The sequence below is a fragment of the Opisthorchis viverrini genome, assembly GCF_000715545.1.
Source record: "Opisthorchis viverrini unplaced genomic scaffold opera_v5_9, whole genome shotgun sequence".
NCBI lineage: Eukaryota > Metazoa > Platyhelminthes > Trematoda > Opisthorchiida > Opisthorchiidae > Opisthorchis > Opisthorchis viverrini.
In genome coordinates this window covers 3,929,944-3,947,203 of record NW_008751665.1, presented here as the reverse complement: position 1 = coordinate 3,947,203, position 17,260 = coordinate 3,929,944, and the positions used below count along the sequence as shown (strand labels likewise).

General features: G+C 47.0%; 1 protein-coding gene across 1 annotated transcript in view; it reads left to right on the top strand.

The window, feature by feature from the left end:
• T265_00934 (hypothetical protein) overlaps positions 1-17,260 on the top strand; it is a gene marked incomplete at both ends in the record, with an annotated part of 52,358 nt that overhangs the window by 1,020 nt on the left and 34,078 nt on the right. The window contains 2 exons of the mRNA XM_009164829.1: positions 28-288; positions 10,280-10,445. Of these exons, the coding sequence (XP_009163093.1) occupies positions 28-288; positions 10,280-10,445 (427 nt within the window). The remainder of the gene's footprint in view (positions 1-27; positions 289-10,279; positions 10,446-17,260) is intronic.

Here is a 17,260-nt window from a genome sequence, read left to right as displayed (position 1 = left end):
CTCGAACCCAATTTAAAGCACCATTAGACATTTATTTATGCGAATCCTCGCGCTGGCAAGCATACTGCCCCGCGCTGAGAACATAAAGAGCAGTGCTACACCCTTTTTTCACTTGTGCCTTTCAGGTGAACGACAGCCACTGACTGACAAGAACAAAACCGACCCGGGAAACTTGGGCAAAATCCTCGATTCTGTATCAGTCCGTGAATCCGTGAATCTCAAGGTCCAAGGCTCAAGGACGCGGCGGGCTTTCTGTGGCCGATCATTCGATTTTGATCGAAAGATGACGTAAGTTGTTGGTTAACACTGAGTCCGTATAGAATGTTTCGGTTATCCTCGAATAGAGCAGCTTTTCAGCCCTTCCGGGTTTATGCGGCAGAATTCAACGGTCAGGATGGTATAGTTTTGCTTTGACATGCAAGGTCACCATTGTTGGTTCATTAACTTAGTGTGTTTGTGCTGCTGTACCGTCATATGTTATCCGCTTGTTCTGTAATGTGTGAGCATTTATACGAGAAGAGAACTCTGTTCAGCCTTTCAGTCAAGCCCAGATCGTTCACACATGTTGAGTTGTACATGCGCACTCCTGACACGATATTCTCAGAAAGAATTGGCAGTCTCTGAAATAAATTACCTTAGGTTGTCAACACTACGTGCGTCACTACATCTAAATTTCGGTTTGATGACTGCAGTTAGGTTGACCAGAGCGGAATGATGAAATGTTGTTTCTCCTCAATTACAATAAATTAGCATCATTGCTTCTAATAACACCTCTGTGGCCACTATTACTTCTGTTTCCAGGGATATCCATTCAGAAGTCTTCTCCAATCTTACCTTCTGCTGCTGATGTGACCCGAATTCAACTATCAGCTTTTTCTTGGTACTTGGTACTTAACCGAGCCCACATATCCTCGTACACAGATGCATTTTCAAATAGGAAAGTGCTCCTACCTTTAAGTGTGTATTGAAATGGGTGGGCAATGTCCCGACCTCGCCGCATCATTCTGGAAACTAAGTTCCTCTGAGTCTGGTATCTTGTGGTCAAATACCTATCGACAGAAGAGAACCTGTTTGATAAACATCACCCATGTCAGTAGAACATGACAGTAGTTCTATAACAATTTCTGCTGTGGTCGGGCTGCATACAGCGTAGTGGTTAAAGAACCAGCTCACGGACCGGAACATCCGTGGTTCGAATCCAACCTTAGCATTCCGACTGCTCCTGTATAGGCTTGGGCAACCAGGCAATATCCCAGCCGTCGTGCCGCCTCCTGTTGGCATAACAGCAAGCGTCGAAATGGTGCCACAGCTGAAAACTGTCTTTCCGCAATGTGATTGAAGGATTAATTTGACCTCCTGGTTGCACTTGACAGGGTACGGCACGGCCAAATTATCGGCAAACATGTCGCCACTTTTCTTTTCCCTCACCGCCACTAGCTCCTGTAGTGGAATGAGACGGCTCTGATAATCCCTCTAATTGGCGCTTCCTGTGAGAGACCTGACAGTGAAGTGTCCGCACAGGAGTATGCAGTTCTAATTCCAACCCCAAATTCCGTGAAGAACGTGAAGGCCGAAGGGTTTAACGTCATCCTTACAGGTGGATATCCCGGATCTCTCTTAGCTCCTCCCCCTCCCCAAACCGGTAGTACTGGCCGGTGACAATCAAAATCGTGTCGGATTTACGCAGAACGTCTCCCAAATCATTGCAAGTACCAATCTTGGGGTATTTTCGTGAGACGTAGAATATCCAAGTAGCTTCACCTAATAGGTCCGTCTAACAAATCTGCTCGTTCTTTTTTTGAAAGTGCGCTGTAGACAGCAGTTTTCGAATATTTCAACTTCTTTGAGGTCGTTTATTTTAAGAGACCAGTTCACACACATATGTTGGTAAAAGATTAATTGGAGCGAAGCCTGGTTTGGGGTGATTTCTGGTCTGTGTGTGAAATCGCTCGGCGGTATGTAGCGCTTCCAAATGTTATTTATATGTACAGCAATTCTTCCGACTTTCCATTGTGTAAAGTGGCAAAATCAGTTGAGAGAACTGACTTGATCGTTCGCCCCTCCGTTGATGGATAATAGGTTGGTCTATAAATTCATTATTATGCGTTATAGGAACTCACATCTATTTAACAACCGGAGTGCACTAACGTGGCTCAGGGAGCAGAACTTAGTTGGACCCCAGGTAAAGCTTAATTAAAACGTGTTCAGTTATCCGACCGGTCGCACATCGACATATATCTCCTTACTGTAAACCCCAAAATAGAAATATATATCCGGGCAGAATACTGTGAATACGGATAGCGGCACATCAGATACAGCTCAGAATCGTCCGCGGCGATTTTTGTAGTGAGATAAACGCTGCTCGGAGGCCGGTGAAACAGACTAATGGGTTGTGGGATTTAACGTAATGTTCGAGTATCCGACACTGAGCGCACGTTTGATGGGTCCCGCTTCCCCAGTTTAGTTTAACGAAGAAACAGGATATTATCTTGCTGTGACAGCTTGCGCACCCCCATAATCCACTGAACCAAACCGGGTAGTGTACATATACACTTATTTGACAGCCACTTGTATCAGGTCAACCAATGAGCAGAAGTACGACTAACGTAGTCCCTTGGTCTTTCCCTTTGGCGTTTGAAACATGTACGGCAACTTGTTTCTTAAAATGTAGACAGCTGTGGCGGTCTAACGCCAACGGTCGCTGACTTGGTTTAGGAACTTAGTCGTCATCATACCCGGACCGGGGCGTCTTGGTGTTATCTAAACCCACGTACAACCGCAAAATTGCACGGATGGAAATTTATGTGCAGTTCATGGTTGTACGTGGGCTGGGATACTGCCAGGGCGCCCACACCTAGACAGGAGAACGATTAGGGTCCTCAACCAAAGCCTTGGGTTCAAAAGCCTGACCGCAAGGCAGCGGTGTTCAGCTGGGAATGCAAGTACATTGCCATTTTTTACGGAACACGTTGCCATACATGTTCCAACCCCCAACCTGGAGGGCCAGCAGACTGTTCGTCGGACCTCTACCCATGGACCAACCTGGTATGAGAGACTCTGTGAGCATCGTGTGGATACTCTCCAGTATAGCTCAATGGGTCTCCGAGGTACACAAAGCGCCACACCACGGTAAGGTCCAGTCTCTTCGTGTGCGGTGAAGCAGTGAAGCATCAGTGGCAACGCTGATGTTGCTGTCTTTGATGATGAGGAGGATGACGGATGGAAATAATCCCATGTGACATCTGCCATTATGCGGTGCCGTCAGCCAGGTAACCATAATTATATACAGCACGGCGAGTAAGAGAACATACCCCCTCCTCGTTTATCCGTTCCTTTCTCCTCATATTGCTAGTGATATATTTGTAGGCCCACTCTTAGGGATTGATAGATTCACCCGCCGCCCGTTGTCGTCAGCTGCAATATATGTGCTCAACTCGGCCGTCATGACTGCAGACACTTCGAAATCATTCTCCAAACCGCGACTGTCAGTTCACTTCCGACCTATGCTTTCCAAAACAAGCTAGACAACGGGCTACTCTAGCGCCTCAATTCCTGTCGATATATGCCGCCTCCCTGATAGGGAATCCAAGTCGCAGTTGCGATTGTTGAACTGGCTTCCCATCGGTTTCTTGTTGTTCCCGGTTGGACTATTCTGGTAGTCCAAAAGATGCCTCGGCTAACTCTGCCAGGGTTGATGTGGTTCCAGGTCATTGAGCTGCCCGTCTGCGTTGATCTGCATGTGCTCCGTTTGACAAAGTCTGCGGAAACAGTGGTAATTGGTATATGTGTATTGTATCCGCCTACGTCCCAACAGGCTGTAGCTCTCTTACTCTTAATTACGGTTTTATGCGACGCTTTGGGCCTTTCTTTACGACGGGCCGAAAGCTCAGATGCTGGGGTTACCGAAGATGTCGCGTAATCGGTAGATTTAGCGCCGCTGAGGCTCAGTAACTTGGTCATTTCGGCCTGGAACAGAGGCGCATGGGCAACGTCGGATACCTGCCGGACCTATTTTCTAGCCATTGACCATTTCTATGCAATACTAGCACCAAAATCACTTGAAATCACTCGGTCACATGGTGCCTCACCACATGCGCACTAATCTCTAACGCAGCTGGACCTTGTCGCCATCGGTTACAAACGTCACGAATCCGTTGATGATTACCACTCGTTCTGGATCACCTATGCAGATTCCAGTCACGTTTGACACTGATACGATCATGCAAGACTCACTAACGGGCTCCAAATGCCTGTGGGGTTGAAGTGCTCCCCGGGCATTCGCTCACAGATATAGAGTACACTGACAGTATAGCTCTTCTTGGATCTGAAACCGTGGTAATGCAAACAATATGAAATAATCTAAATAATTCTGCCCCGTGGTTCGGCATGCGTTCCACACGTGTATAGTGTGAAGTGCTACTGCAAGACTGAGTGGGTTAGAACTCTAACCTCATGCTTGAGGAAGAGCCGCCTAAGGTAGTAAACACGTATTTTGTCTACGTATCACTCCCGGTGGTCTCGCAAAAGATGATATTTCCGTTCGGATTGGGAGGGCCAGAATAGCTTTTTTGAACCTGCTTCCCCTGTGATGTAGGCGTGAAATCAGCTTATCCGTCGAGGGTCAAGTTTACACTGCTGCGGTGCACCCCACCTTACTGAGAGATCAGAAACCTGGATGCTGCGCTCCAAGGACGTCAAAAGACTTTCAATGTTTAACCATCGATGTCTTCGGAGCATTGTCCGAGTTTGGTGGCAACACCGGATTAATAATTCTGAAGGTATGGTATGAATGGTATGTTGTTCGGGAGTACTCATTCACCCCCGATAGATGAACTGATCACACTGCATCGTTTGCGCTGGCTTGGCCACGTGCTGCTATGCCGGTCGACCGACTCCCCTGAAGGTTTTTTTTCGCACAACCATGGGCAGGGTGGGAACGAGCCAGAGGCGGTCAAACAATGACCTGGCAACGAAGCATGAAAGCCATCACCAGCTAACTCCGTTGCACTGGTCTTTGCCGTCTTCTCGGATGGGGACCCCGAGACGAGCCACATCAATTGTAAGAACCATAATCTCTAACGCAGCTGGACCTTGTCGCCATCGGTTACAAACGTCACGAATCCGTTGATGATTACCACTCGTTCTGGATCACCTATGCAGATTCCAGTCACGTTTGACACTGATACGATCATGCAAGACTCACTAACGGGCTCCAAATGCCTGTGGGGTTGAAGTGCTCCCCGGGCATTCGCTCACAGATATAGAGTACACTGACAGTATAGCTCTTCTTGGATCTGAAACCGTGGTAATGCAAACAATATCAAATAATCCAAATAATTCTGCCCCGTGGTTCGGCATGCGTTCCACACGTGTATAGTGTGAAGTGCTACTGCAAGACTGAGTGGGTTAGAACTCTAACCTCATGCTTGAGGAAGAGCCGCCTAAGGTAGTAAACACGTATTTTGTCTACGTATCACTCCCGGTGGTCTCGCAAAAGATGATATTTCCGTTCGGATTGGGAGGGCCAGAATAGCTTTTTTGAACCTGCTTCCCCTGTGATGTAGGCGTGAAATCAGCTTATCCGTCGAGGGTCAAGTTTACACTGCTGCGGTGCACCCCACCTTACTGAGAGATCAGAAACCTGGATGCTGCGCTCCAAGGACGTCAAAAGACTTTCAATGTTTAACCATCGATGTCTTCGGAGCATTGTCCGAGTTTGGTGGCAACACCGGATTAATAATTCTGAAGGTATGGTATGAATGGTATGTTGTTCGGGAGTACTCATTCACCCCCGATAGATGAACTGATCACACTGCATCGTTTGCGCTGGCTTGGCCACGTGCTGCTATGCCGGTCGACCGACTCCCCTGAAGGTTTTTTTTCGCACAACCATGGGCAGGGTGGGAACGAGCCAGAGGCGGTCAAACAATGACCTGGCAACGAAGCATGAAAGCCATCACCAGCTAACTCCGTTGCACTGGTCTTTGCCGTCTTCTCGGATGGGGACCCCGAGACGAGCCACATCAATTGTAAGAACCACCGCGCCCTCAATGGCACTCGTACATTCGAGCTATTGCCTTCAATGCGTAGCTTAGCTTCCTTCCCCCCACTTAACAGTCCACTGGCAATGCTGTATTTGCGCACCAGCTTAGCATCTTCCGCCTCCAATGCGCAACTACCTACCCCACCTCCCCAAATCATCGGTCAACGAAAGTGTGGCAGCTACAACCACTGAACAACAAGCACGCGCTCCTAAAAGCTCACAGTGATGGATGTTGACTCTAACTTTAGAAAGGCTACCCCCTTCCACGAGTGAGTTTACCTAACTAATCCCTGAAAAATAGCCATGAGTCCTAACAGCTGTGCAAGCAGAGAAAGACCCATATTTTTCGAAAACCATATTTGTATGATTCTGAAATACTTAGACTTACAAGTCAACGCTTACATGCTCACAAGTTGTTCGAAACCTGTTCAACCTAGTCAAGCTAGATTAACACTTATCCATAAATCAAAACCATAAGTAGATTAGTACCATTCGGGAAATATTAAGCTTCATTCAATGGGCTTACCGGCTGGAAAGTTAAAATATGACTTCTCCGTTCAGAAGGAAGGACACTGAAGTTACTTGGATGCGATTACTCCAGAAACCAACCAACATCAAGTCACGTAACGTGAATGAGTGGGTGGTAGAAGGATGGACAGATTGATGTCCGGTCCAAACAAACTCAGTCACACAACTGCCTAGCAAGCCGAAGCTGAGTGGCGAAGCACCTCACACGGCACAGTAACGAATGACTGAGTGTCACGTTCGTTCGGTTAACGAACCCAGCATGGCACCCAACCCACTTCAGGAAGGTGAACAACGAACTGCGAGTGCTAGACTCATGAGTAGATGTGCAAACATACCGCTGGCTTAACAGACAGATGAGAAACCAAATAACACGTGATCTACCCAGCTAAGCAGATGAAGTCCACATAGTGACGTCGGTCAGGCGATCAAGACCCCGCACTACGAGTAATCGTTGTACGAGCCGGTCTGGGGGTAAAGTCGTACTGTCCTCTGCGACAGGAGTGTGAAGGCAGTAAGGTGTTCCCCCCAGGCGACCAGCTTGTCCATATTTATGGAAGCAGCGATGCTGCCTTCCCCCGAGGAAGGACGGGTTAGAAAAGGTTGGTCCCAAAAACCGCACGCTCCGATCGCCCAACGGTTGACCGTGACCGCCGGCGCATTATCCAATACGATCGAAATACTTTTAAAGCCAAAGAGCCCGGTGCTGCTCCAAAGGCACGTGCTATGCGCGGCCGCATCAAGAATGAGACAGTAATGCCTTATACCCTGCGCCCTCGGGTAAGGCCAGCCCCCTCCAGCCGAGCAGGTCAGACTATTGAGTCGTCGGCTCCGGGCAGGGTCCCCAAAGAAAACCCTACATTCCCCCACTGCCTCGTGGGTCAGACTTTTGAGTCGGAGTCTAGGGTCATGGTCCCCGAACAAAACTCTACATTCGCCCACTGCCTCGTGGGTCAGACTTTTGGGTCAGAGGCTAGGGTCAGGGTCCCCGAACAAAACCCTACGTCCTCCCACTGCCTTGTGAGTCAGGCTTTTCAGTCGAAGGCTCAAGGTGGGGTACCTCAACCAAACCACCTTTCTCGACCTGGGCAACCGGGAGGTATCATTTGCCATCGCAGTTCGGCGTTCACCGATGTCCCTCCCCAACCCCTTCCCACCGTACAAGTAGGCGATCGATTTAGAATGGCAGGCGGAACGGGTCAAATGGCTTTCGCGCGTGATTCACTACATTCTACCAATAGGATACCCAGTAGGTTAAATAGTGTCCAAAAGGTTTTCCGTGATATTCACATCTTTGAGAAAATACTCCTTGTATTGCGGTTCGCCTCTAACCACTGACCAACCTGGTGTGAGAGACCGTGAATGTCACGGGGGCACTCCCCAGTATAGCTCAATGGATCGCTCAGGTGCGCAAACCGTCACAGAACGGTAAGGTTCAGTCTCTTTGTGGGTGTCCTCGATGGCGCTCGTGCATCTAAGCTGTTGCCTTCAATGCATAGCTCCCTTCCCAATACCTTCGCCTAAAAGCCCACTGACAGTCCTGTATTTACGCACTAATTTATAATCTCCCGCCTCCAATGTACAGCTATCTACGCTACCTCCCCAAATGATCGATGGACGACATCAATATACGACAAGTATGCGGTTCTTACAGTTGATGATGATAATGATGAAGATGATGATGACAAGGCCCGGTAGAAGCTCTCTGCAAGGAAAAAGGTCCTCCAGCGTGCGAAGCGCATTTTTTAACCAGGTTAACCTGTGAAGTGTAAATAGGTTACCCGTACGGGAGAGTTCATCTTCCCCAAAAAATTTCTAACCCACCTGAACATCGCTAATCCGATGTTCCCACCAGACGAGGCAATTTCTTCGGAGATATCGATGGTCAAACACCGGGAACTTTCGTACATCGTCCATATGTGTGCCAGGTTTCTGCTCCATAAAACAACGGATCACCCTCCAGCATTGTGTACTCTGTCCTTGATGAGTTGCAAGATCCGTAAGTGTCAGAGATTGACAACTGCTGCCCTGGGTTTCCCGACTAGAGAACTCATCTCGTATTTGGTAAATCCGCCAGAGCTTATAAAACTGTCAGGTAGATCAATTTGGTTTACAAGTATGGGGTTCGGGTCGAATGTCTTGTATCTCTGAAGGTTCTGAACGAAGGGTGGCATTATCGCCCGCGTACGCATTATAAGTGAGCGTCTCGGGAGCATTTCGATCTCTGCGGCTTCGCAAGAAGGCATAGAGATTCCAAGCAGTGCATCAATACCGAGTTCGAAGATGGTCAATGATAGGTTTGCTTTGCCTAGCACATAATGAACTCAGGCGACAGCTAGCTGTGTGCACGTACGCGCTCACAAGAGTTCGCATATAGTGCCCTCATAAGGAATGGAAATTTGAAGAGACACCTGATACCCAGGCACCATCCTAGCATTTGGCGGTCGGCAGAGTCGAAATCAGCCCTCAAAAAAAGCGATCATCGTGTTGTGTCTTGCGGGGGATACAGTGCGGCGACAGCCACAGTAAGAACGGAAAAGACTGAGGGCCCACAAGTTAGAATTCATCCATCCAAAACTTTGACAGTGAGTTGAAACGATAAAAAGTGATTTAGCAGTGAACGACGAAACGCTTTGTGAAAACAGAGCAATTATACAACAATCACCTCTAACAGAGGTAACTGCTCAACTCATAACTGAATAATGTCAGACCTCTGTTGCGCAAGAAATACGGTCGTGTCCCCTATTGTTCAGCCAACAGAACAATTCGGTATTCCATCTTTTAAAGCGAGGAGCTGGATAGTTCCGGCGTAATAAACGAATAATTGTTTGTCTGTGGTTGCAATTGTTCGGATGCTGGAGCGCATCTGCAGAAGGCACTAGGTGATGTAGGGAGATCGTTTCTTCCATGCCATCAGGGTGTCGAACGACCCATCGTTTGCCGAAGAAAGTGTTTCCCGTGTCCAAGTCAGGGGTGCAATCAAAGAGATAGTCCACCTTTGACATGGCATAAGGGTCTGAAGGAGAGTACGAAACTTTCTGGGTGCTGTCAGTGTGAATGGCCATCCAGGATGCAGTTGGAAGGTTGCGTGATTTGGCTGATAATCGATGCCAGTGGCGTTGTTGTTTCTACCCAGATTGTCAAAATGAGTGATTGGATGTGTAGGCACGTCGAAATGATTGTGGTAGGTTAAGACTAAGTCCCTTCTCCCTCCACTTTTATTCTTCACAATGAAGCTTTTAGCTAAACTATGGCTGTACGGCAGCGAACCACTACTCTTGATGGTATGTTGTTGATGACTGTCGCTGTCTGTTCTCCGAAAGCAACATCCGAACTCCCGAATTTGATTCAAACCTCAGATCTTTAGCCCAGTGGCGGGTCTCCTATTTCTCGGAACCCGGTTTTTTCGTAGGTTACGCTACCGGTTAGCCCAACATGGGACTCTCTAATTGAATTTAATTTCTATCGTTTGCCTTCTAGCGACTGTCACCCATAATAATATGTCAGAATCTAATCTGACAGACAATCTTCAACGCTCCCACTTCTCCAAGTTAATCCCAACTTCGTAGAATATGTAGGGTGGTGACAGGAGTGTTCCAAGCCGTTGTCCAGAGCTGCGATGATAGCTTTTTGACCTATAAGTTTTTTATGTATGCCCATGTTCTTCCGCAACTATCCCTAATCATCTGCGTTGCTTTCCCGTTTTCACAGGGAGAGCCCGGTAGCAACGGCAAAGGCGCATGTGATGCTGTACGACGCCGATGCCAGCACTTGGGTTCCCAGTGGCCCGCGACCTGGAGTGGCCAAAGTTCAGCTATACCACAACACTGCAACAAATGCCTACCGAGTGGTTGGATGGCGCCTTCAAGACCGTGAGGTGATTTGCTCCTGTTGTTCCACTATTTGTTTTCGGCTACTGACTAATCCTTTCACGATTCTGGTGTTTAATTCTCGAATAGCCTTGATGAGCTTGGGATGATTTTTAAATGGTTCTCTTGTTTAGTGAACCATTTTGGATAAATGGTTATCCAATGAAGTGATCCTGTAAAATCGGTGTGTCGGTGGTTCACATGACATTTCGACACATGGTAATTAAGTCGTATATATTTCCGTTTCCAGCTTATGGTAGTTAATTACCAGCATTTATTACTGGTCTGTTGTTATCAGTGATGATAATGACAGTATGAGCTAACTTTTGCAAATGATTAATGGTACCATACTTTAAATATCATTCTTTATGTCCATTCTAACGACGCATGTTATACTGTTATTGCCAGAGAGGAAATTAGTTCCTTTTTGCATCCCCCACATTCAAGCATCAGTAGTGATCCCCTACCATGTCTTGTATCGTCCCTAGCCAGAAGATACATAAAACCCATAAAGCATGACTCACACCGACAACCTCGGGCGTTTTGCAATCGTTTTCTTACCTTCCCATCAGGGTAAACATATATGTGCTATTCCGAATTAGACATGGACTGAAACCGTGATCTTCCCTGTTAGGAGGTTTTGTAATGCACTGTCTCAACGTTGGCTTTTACCGGTCACGCGCATGCACACTCACGGTAACTATTTCGCCTTTGTGTTGATATCGGCTAGTGCACTTGGTTAACCAGTTGCAACCCGTCTAAGCTATTTTTTACGTCAAACTTCCAATGGACTGATATGGTTATCTTCTTCTCTGTTTCTGATGTATTTGAAGACAGTCTTATCATCTAAGATGCTACCTCGGAGGAAAGATAGCTGTAAATGGTTCCCGTTCGTGAACTTATGAGAAAGAATTACATCCAACTTTCGCTGTTTGATTTTCGTAGCGCTAATCTTCTATGCTAGGAACGTTCCAAGGTAGGTGAGGATAAAGATCTCCAAACTGTAGCACTCCGGCACAAGCCCGACAACCACTCTGTTAGTGGTTAAATCTTACATCCGTGACCTTGGCCTCATCTCGCTGGCCACAAAGCCTAATTTACGCGGAGTTTTCATGGCCTTGTTTGATTCTAGCTTTCTTTTGGGTCTTAACCTCCCTTAGTAAGCAGTCTCTCAAAGTGAAAGCAGAGCGATTTCACTCGTGAATTGGGACTAGTGCACTTTTTTCAACCCAAACGAAAATTACCCCAGTTTTCGAACCCATGTGGTGCATAGCTACCATACTACCCAAAAGATGCCTGATGGCCAGGATACATTTAAATAGCTCAGGGGAATGATCGAAAAAGTGTTCCAAACTATGGATTTTGTGGCCAATAGTCCCTACCTTATCTTCTGAGTTGTTTCTAGCTAAATGTCTGTACATTTGACTCACACGTTGACAACGTGTGAGTCAAGCTTTAAAACACACCTTGTAGATAACCTGAGCGTGTTCACTTTCATCTCCGAGTACTCTAATTTGACCGGGCTAGTGCCCGCCACGTTGTTAGGTCCAACCATTCAACCTAGTTGGTTAGCGACCTCATCTAGTCCGCCGGATGCTCCTATGAATGAGTACAAGAAAAAAGCATGGTATGATAACAGCCGGTTGCTTATGGGGTGGTGTTTGTTGATGCAAAGTGTGTGACTCAACTTATCCACACATAGCGTACCTTTCCTGTGACATTACTTGCGTGAAATTCCGACCTGTTCTTTTTTCGGGAACTGATAGTCCCCAGCTTGTTTTTAGTGAAAAGAAAACATTGACCATGTATTATTGGTGAAATATATGTCGTATTGTGGTTTAGCTTACGGTCACTGCGCTATTCGCTGTGCAGTACGTATGAGCAGTCGCATACACTGACTGCTCCACTCATAGTGGCTGGATACATCTTCAAGTAACATAGTTGGAGGTTGCTAACGCTTGGGCTGCACACGTGCGTTTCGCAGTGACTTACGAAATACCAAATGTTCGCATTCTTTTGTCCTCTGTCTTTCGCGGTGGTCCACGTGTCCGGCATTAGCGGTTTTGGTGCATGATCGCATATTAATGGAAGCTTGCTGCACCATCGAGCCTTGCAGTCAGCCTTGTTCGGTATGGGTTGATCACACAACACTGGCAAAGTGCAATTTCGCATCACACGTCTTACCTATTTTGCATTTATGGCTCGATTCACATGACTGGACGCACTGCCATGCACACTGATGCTGGCCTAGGCGTTGTTTGTCCACATTCCATACTTGATGGTAGAACCACGCGCTCCAACTGATTGCCTGATTCGCTTATGTTTGTGTCCGTTACTGTGTTGACCAATCTACCGATTATTGCTGTTCGATTCCGGAAATGGATAGTTCGTAGGCAGAGGAAAACACTCATTCCTCTTATCTGAAATCTCAATTTACCAGACAACAGTCAGTTGAAAAAATTCTGCGCCGGGTTCTTCCATCAAATCGAAAAGTAGGGACATGTGGGTATGCCTGGTCAACAGCCACCCAAGAGGGGTGGCTTGTGTTGACCACACTTGTGTCCAACAGTTCTATTTTTTTAGCTGTCCTACCACTGAACCACTTCGAATCAAGGGTATTCACTGAAAATTTCACTCCAGGCTGAACTTTCTAACACATCTTTGAGTCATTAGAAAAACGCTCGCCGGTCGCTCGAGGCGATCCTTCTCCGTGATGAGGTCGACTGACGTCCATGGTCATCTTAATCCTTGTGCAAGGCGTTTCAGGAGATGTATGAGATACATAAAGAAGTGGAGAAATTCATGCGATGGCGACCGTGAAGCAGCTAAGGCTCACCAACCCACATACTAGATGTGTAAAAAGCTCCCTGCGTGCGACTAGTATTCAACACCTTAGAGCGCCTCTATCTTCGTGCTAGAAACAAAAATATCACATGGGAACACGTCTATCGACGAATAGTTGGGACGTTGTTTCTTCTTTTAGTCATCGGTCACGATTGTTCTTGCTAGCTCAAGTAAACCAACCATGTAGGGATCAGTTTGTGTGTGTGCGATTGTGTTTGGGTCCGCGCAGAGTACTGCGCATCAAAGAGGCGATTTCTATAAATACAGAAGGAGGATGGCCCCATAGCCAGAAATTGTGTAAGCATGGCAGTACGACGCTTATACGAGAATGAGCGGAGAACTCATTATATGCTGAACTGCACATATCAGCACAATTTCGAGTGCACCCTTGTTTTTTGGCATAACTCTATGGTGTGCAGATCCGCACCCTGAAGCACCAAATATGGCCACGAACAGACAGTGGACAAAAAAAGCTGGTTCAGCAATACACATGTCTCAGCTAAACAAGAACTGATTTGGATCACATCCCGTAAAGGAACCTTACTAGCCAATCTGGCTCAGAGCCCGTCGGGCTTGTGTGACCCAAAACCTGGTTTGATAGTTTATTTCAAACGAAAATGGCAATGTTCTGGTCAAAGTCCAGGCGTCAAATCCAAGCCCCACACAAAGCTATTGACAAGTGGTTATAGAGGTTCTCGGGGCGAGACGGCCCAAGTGGTTAGAGCGCGAATTCACTGACTGGAAGGTCCATGGTTCGAACCCTATCTCTGCCTCTCGACTTACCCCGTCTAGGCTTGGGCAACCTGGCAGTATCCCAGCCCGCGTGCAACCTTTGGGTGGGACCCTTCTGGGTCCCACTTTGTTGCCTCCAAACCTTGGTCCTGGCCCTCATGTATGCATATCAGGGATGGGGGCTTATGTCTTCCGATGGTCTTGTCACGTCCTTTCACTGGTGTGTTTTCATGCCGGTTCGTCCAACTTGTTACAGTCTGTGTGGTTGATTAGATGGCCACTTGACGATCGATTACTCGGTACACCAGCTGACCGGTCAACCAATACAACTATCCATCCGAACAGCTAATCATAGTTGGAGATCACAGAAGGCCAGCAGCATGTGTAATATAAAAAGCGCATCACCACTGACAATCCGCTACGTTACGCGTCACTGGACAGTCACCTCGATAGGTGCTAAAACGTTTGCAACCCCCTTGCCTGGCTCATAATGAACCAACTTTCATCTATACTACCCGAGTAACCAATGTTCGTCCTGCTAATAAACTCTGCTTCCAAAGCAAACTGCATCACAATGAGTACTTTCTCAATGTTGTGAACGCCACGGAAAACCTTTTGGACACTATTTAACCTACTGGGTATCCCATCGGTAGAATGTAGTGAATCACACGCGAGAGCCATTTGACCCGTTTCGTCTGCCATTCTAAATCGATCGCCTGACCGACGTCACTATGTAGACTTCATCTGCTTGGCTAGGTAGATCACGTGTAGTTTGGTTTCTCATCTGTCTGTTGAGCCAGCGGTATGTTTGCACATCTCCTCATGAGTCTAGCACTCGCAGTTCGTTGTTCACCTTCCTGAAGTGGGTTGGGTGCCATGCTGGGTTCGTTAACCGAACGAACGTGACACTCAGTCATTCGTTACTGTGCCGTGTGAGGTGCTTCGCCACTCAGCTTCGGCTTGCTAGGCAGTTGTGTGACTGAGTTTGTTTGGACCGGACATCAATCTGTCCATCCTTCTACCACCCACTCATTCACGTTACGTGACTTGATGTTGGTTGGTTTCTGGAGTAATCGCATCCAAGTAACTTCAGTGTCCTTCCTTCTGAACGGAGAAGTCATATTTTAACTTTCCAGCCGGTAAGCCCATTGAATGAAGCTTAATATTTCCCGAATGGTACTAATCTACTTATGGTTTTGATTTATGGATAAGTGTTAATCTAGCTTGACTAGGTTGAACAGGTTTCGAACAACTTGGGAGCATGTAAGCGGTGACTTGTAAGTCCGAGTATTTCCGTACATGTGGGTCTTCCCTCTGTTTGCACAGCTGTTGGGTCCTTCTTCAGCGATTACTTGGATAAACTCACTAGCGGAAGGCGATGGTCTTTCTTTAGGTCAGTTTATCCTACAGAAATCTTGCGGGGACTGTCCTGGGTTGTGGGCTCACTTTAGAAGGGTGATTATTTTGCCAGCAGTGTTCCATTTCACGCACCCGCAGGATTGGTCGGATGTGAGAAACCCTCTGAAATTGGCATACGCTTTGGCTTACGTTGTCGTCCGGTTTTGTCTGAGAGGGCCTACCCACTCCTAGATCGCCTCGTATTTCCGGTTAGGTAGTTCGTGCATTTTAATGGACGTGCCCTCTTGACTCTTTGTTCTGTCAATCATGTTATCGTGATCCACAAGGACGGGCCATTTTCGTTGCTTTATGCGTTGTCTACCATCTGTCTATCAATTTTACCGGTCAGTCTGATACTACTTGGCGAGCTATACTTGGTAGTTAACATCCCTGAGGATAGACAATATAGATAAATGGTTGAAGGCGCTGACTGTAATGAATCGGCCCTACAACCAGTAGCATTTGTGTATCGACGTCAATCTTACTCCCGTTCGATTGGACTGTCTGGTTACGTAGTTGCTGTTTGGAGTGCTCCTCGTTTCCTTCCTTTTGTCTTTATTATTATCGGTGAACATAACTGAAACGTAGCTGAAACAATCGTAGTAGTTTATTACCTGTTGCGATGAGCTGAGCTGGATTTTCACTCGCTCTCCCTACCTGTCCGCTCTCCAATACGACTGGTATTTTCTGTCATACAGTTAAAATTCCCTCCCTCCCTGTAATTGGTCTCAGTGTTTTTTGTGCGCTTTTTTTTGTTGCCTAAGTGGATCTGAGGGTCGGTCAACGCACCGTAACACAGCCTGAATGCTGCGTTCTTCCGCAATGCATGGCTAAGCTCATACAAATTCTAGAGGAATCCACTTAGTTACAGGCACGTGGGTGCGCACAACAGGGTTGCCTCCCATTCCTAACCCAATCCGATTGGATTAGGAATCTTGACTACTCGGATAAGTTTATCTCTAAAACTACCATGATGAACTACACTCATTTTCGAATAGCCACGCGGTAACAAGATGTTCAACTGGATCTCTTGGTTATACTGCACGAAGGCCATCCCTTGTTCCAGTTGGCGCATTGTTTGAGATATCGTAGTATATTTGTTTCACCAGACACACTACACGAAAGGTTGCCCACTACCTATTCGTCCCCTCTTGGAGCTCATCAGGTAGGCGTAGTCTCCGAGTTTTCACCTAACTTGTATTCCACTTGAACACGAAATTGTACGCGGTTGAAAAATGCACACTTGTGCGAATCGCTGGTGTTAGCGGGAAACCCTACTGAATCCCTCGTATACGATATTCTTTAACTTTACATCGTGCCAACGGAAGCACCAGGCGGTGAAACCGGTAATGGACTGTCGAAGACTTCCCAATACCCTTATAAGTAGTGTGTTCTGCTAGGCGTAATTTTGCTCATCTCTTGTCTTACAATCATTGTCAGCAAATTATTATGAGGTTATGGGTGGTATCTTTGTTCGCTCGATTCCAACATCACCGCAGTTCTGGTCGAATGGCCTCAGGTATTTTGCCTGCAGTGAGCTGAGTGTTATTCCGTAAGTCTTGACTAATTAGGTTGGCTTATGATTGAGGAATTGAACGTGTCCTGATAACCTAACTCACCAGACAGCAGTCGTAGGGTTAGAAAGCTTAAGTTCTTTTCGCCCACATGGACGTATCTGTTCATTATCTCAACATGGTAAGTGGAGTGGTTGAACCCCCAGGTATGTTGGTTCCATCATGTCAAGCATTTGACAGATTTAGAAGGAAACTCAGTGGCGTATGCAGCCTGGAATTGTTTTGTCGAGAAGAATTGAGGTCGGTTTACTCCCCCCCCCCCCCCCCCCCCCCCC